Raw genomic sequence first — 3,489 nt, 5'->3', positions numbered from 1 at the left:
CCCCCTTTCAAACCAGTGGTGCTCTGTCCAAAATGTCTCTCAACAGAGGGGGAGAGGTATGACATCTATCTTCAGTCTACAACACAGTCCTTTCAACAGTTCCAAGAAAGCTCCACACTCATCTGCATTACTCAGGTGACCCTGGTGACACAGATAAACCTCCAGGTGGCCTCAATGACACTCAACAAGAATGCAAATGACCAGCTGTCTGCCAGGAGCATAAATCCTTCCATTCCCCTCCATCCACTCAGAGGTGGAAAAGCTTCTTGGGTGAGAAGTAAAACATCTTCAAAGAAAAAACAAGAAGGTCCAGTTGCCTCATGAAGAAGCATCTTTGGGACAACGATGACTTGGATGACTAAGAATCTCCATAGACACTTAAAGACAAGAAGTGACCAAATCAGGAGACCAGAGAATAACCTCTCTTACACCCCTATTTCCTTAGGGCTCCTCAAATCAAGCCCGTCTGCCTGCAGAGGACACTTTCCCCCCAGGGAGAAGCCAAGACAAAATAAGGGGGAAAGTACCAGAAAAGGCCTTGAACCTCAGAGTTAGCTTTGAGCCCCTCCCCCCTCCAGGTGGAGGCCCTACCCAGCCACTTCTGGAAACCTGCAGATTGGCACCCAGGGAGCTTTTGAAAGACCAGGGAGGCCGATGCTACTCATAGAAACATTTTATTGGAGAAGAGGGTCTCATGGGTAAAGTAGGAAGGGTCATCCTCCCCATTTCCCCCCAAACGCAGAAACAATGGAAGGCTGCCTGTCTTCACCCTCTTGAAGGTGTCCGTGCCAACACTATAATGAAACAGGAAGGACAGAAATGTCAAAATTCACGGTGGCATGATTGGTGTCCCTTCCCGAAGCTGAGCATCCAATTCCCTCCTCCCACATACTCACGTGAGAATGAAAAGGGGGGCAAAGGAAATGGACGCTGCTGGTTCTCAGGGGCGGACAGGGCCGGCTAGGTCCCCAACCACGCATTGCAGGCCACGTCTGATGAGGGGAAGGACACTGACCCAAAGCAGGCTGGGCGAATTCTCCTCGGTCTTTGGGGGCCTCCCTTGAAGAAGCTCCATCCAGGTGACCAAGAAGGAGTCCTCTTTGGTGGGGAGCAGAAGAGCTGCAGGCCTTGTGCTTGGTCGGAGAAGGCACCCAGGTGGCCTCTTTGCCCCATAGAAATATGGGGGCTGTGCTGGGCTACTGCTCCCCAATTTGAGTAGAGCAATTAATGCCAAATCAGCTGTGGACAACCCACACTGTGTTGCCACCCAAAGCACAATTGTCAGTGAGAATGATCTGGGGAACCTCCTCAAACGCTTTACTGTATTTCTTTGTGGTGGAAGTGGCAGAAAGGGAGTCTGCAGGCTCTCCCGCATGAGCTGCTCAGCCCTGAGTGCGAAAACATCCCCGAGAGAGGCAAACCATTGGGGCACCTTTTCCAGAGCCACTTTGGGAGGGGGGAGGGAAGAGAGAGAAAAAGAGGTGTGCAGGGCCCTTCCAGTTGGGGGGCACAACAGTTGAACTCCTGTGTTTCCTTACCTAGTTGCCTTCCAAGTTTCTGCCGGGGATGGCAAGTTTCTCCGCAGCAGCCAAGCTGTCTTCAGATGCTCCTCTCCGTTCTCATCTATGAAACACTGGCCCACAAAGACTGTGCTGGAGGCTGAGGGAGGAATCAGCCAGAGACTCACTGGCAGGTAATGGTGTTATAGCATTTGGGATGGGGGATTATGTTCCATAGATCAAACTCCCAATGGTTTATTCCAGGCCAGTGCTAGCTGGAGGCTCAAGGAATCTTATGGACTCCAATGTTTTTGGGCAGCTCTGGGTAAGGGTGAGGGTGGGGAGGGGAACATTCAGTGAAAGAACCTGCAAGAAGCAGATCTAAGGAAGGGGAGAGCCACTAGATTCCCTCCTCCCCTTCTATTTGCTTCCACCCCAAATAGTGAGTGGCTCTACCAGAGATGTTCGACTTCAGAATGAAGCCAAAGGTGGGTTGAGGATCCAGGTGCTGGATGCCCTGCAGCATGAGTGGCGGGATGGTCTTGTTGGTGGCACTTGGGGCCGCCACGTAGACGCCGCTGAACACCCCATTAATGTTGTGGCTGATGACTATCTTGGCGCCCCTGTCATTCACCCATCTGCCAGTCAGGGAGCACTAAGGGAGAGCGGGAGGGGGGAGGAAAGTGAGTCACGGCGCTAGCCAAGCCCAGCTGTCCAACAGGTAGAGACCCTCACTCCATTTTCTCCGGGGGATCTGAAAACACCCGCTGCTCCCACGTGCCCGACCCCCAAGGCTGCCCACGCCGGGTGGGGCTGGCAAAGGGGGCGCATCCCAAAGCCCGTCGGTCGAGGCGCCTGCCAGACCGCGTCCGGGCCGACACCCGCCTGCAGATCGCTCTGCCATCTGCGCAGCGAGCGAGAGCACCAGCCCCGGCTGCAAGCTGCCGAAATCGCGGCCGAGCACGGAGGAGGAAACGCTGGGCCGTCCGTCCGTCGGGGACTCAGGGCCTCTGGCGCTCAGCGCGACGGCACCGGGTGCGGTCAACCCCGAGGAAGCGGAAGCCTCTGCGCAGCCCGCCGGCTCCCACCAGCTGTTCCTGCCGCCCACCCGAGCAGAGGCTGGTGGCGGGGGGTTTCTCCGGGGGAGGTTGGGACCCTCTGCCCGCCACCCCGCATCTGACCTTGGCGGTTCGCTCCGAGTTTTGGGGTTCGACAAAGGTTCCGGAGCAGCCGAGCAGGAAAGCGAGGAGCCCCAGAGCTGTCAGGCCAATCGCCATGGTGGCCTCCAGGAATCTACACGTGCCAGCCCCAGGTGGGACGCTCCTTATGAAGCTCCGCTGGCACCGGCTCCCCCCACCCCAAGTTGCCGCCTCCTCCCACCCCCACCCCCCGCGGCTGGGAGGGGCAGGATCCCTGCCCGAGGGGTCGGACGCTTCTGCGAAATCGCTGGCCTTCTGCGAGCGCTGAGCAGCACTTGTCAGCCAAACCCTGGCTCTCCTGAAGCGACTGAACCGCACGGGGGGGCGAGGGGAGGGGACGCGGCAGAAGTTACTTTACGCGCAGACAAGCAACAAGGCAGCGCTTGATGTGAACCCCCCAGGGGGGCTCGGAGGCTTTGCTGAGCGGCCATTGGGAAGGCTCGTACACCCTTGGCCTGTTTTTCCCCTCCCAGGCGTTGGTTTCATTTTCACCCAAGGCAGGAGCCAAAGGCGGATTGCAATGTTTTAAATAAGCCTATCTGTGTGACCTTCCTCCTCCTCCTCTTCCTCCTCCTCCTCCTCCTCCTTCTTCATCATCCCTTCCTACTAGGTCAGCAGGAAGACAAACCATCCTTGAGATGTTCGGGTCAGCGAAGAAAAATATTTTGGCTTTTTGGGCCACGAGATCCAAGCTGAGATGCCGCCCTGTCGCCACTTGTGGGGGGGGGGAAGCGCTTCTGCTTGCGGTGATGGTTGTATTGTACAAGGGAATTTTAAGCAGCTCATATGTT

General features: G+C 56.5%; 1 protein-coding gene across 3 annotated transcripts; it reads right to left on the bottom strand.

Moving 5' to 3' along the window:
- Positions 1 to 657: 657 nt before the first annotated feature.
- LOC120319799 (avidin-like) lies at positions 658 to 2,844 on the bottom strand. Of its 3 annotated transcripts, none has more exons than XM_039369040.1 (5): positions 2,681 to 2,844; positions 1,956 to 2,154; positions 1,539 to 1,659; positions 897 to 1,098; positions 658 to 794 (listed from the first exon to the last, which is right to left on the bottom strand). In XM_039369040.1, the coding sequence occupies exons 1-5, from the start codon at positions 2,774 to 2,776 to the stop codon at positions 714 to 716; spliced, it is 699 nt and encodes a 232-aa protein (XP_039224974.1). In that variant the 5' UTR covers positions 2,777 to 2,844; the 3' UTR covers positions 658 to 713. The 3 variants fall into 3 exon arrangements, with proteins under 3 accessions (XP_039224974.1, XP_039224976.1, XP_039224975.1); XM_039369041.1 differs by having other exon boundaries at positions 665 to 794; positions 897 to 1,199; positions 2,681 to 2,843; XM_039369042.1 differs by lacking the exon at positions 897 to 1,098 and having other exon boundaries at positions 2,681 to 2,839.
- Positions 2,845 to 3,489: the final 645 nt, after the last annotated feature.

Source organism: Crotalus tigris, unplaced genomic scaffold (genome assembly GCF_016545835.1).
Source record: "Crotalus tigris isolate CLP2741 ecotype Arizona unplaced genomic scaffold, ASM1654583v1 scf7180000020963.25688851:1431469, whole genome shotgun sequence".
Lineage (NCBI taxonomy): Eukaryota > Metazoa > Chordata > Lepidosauria > Squamata > Viperidae > Crotalus > Crotalus tigris.
Note: the sequence above shows the minus strand (reverse complement) of the source record. Positions and strands in the feature narration are given on the sequence as shown.

Bases quoted from the DNA above. Each gene is read 5' to 3' on its own strand.
- LOC120319799 (XM_039369040.1), bottom strand. From the start codon at position 2,776: ATGGCGATTGGCCTGACAGCTCTGGGGCTCCTCGCTTTCCTGCTCGGC. The intron at 2,155-2,680 runs GTCAGATGCGGG...GCTCTCCCTTAG, and splicing joins ACTCGGAGCGAACCGCCAAG to TGCTCCCTGACTGGCAGATG. The intron at 1,099-1,538 runs GTAAGGAAACAC...TCCCCACCAAAG, and splicing joins GAAACTTGGAAGGCAACTAG to AGGACTCCTTCTTGGTCACC.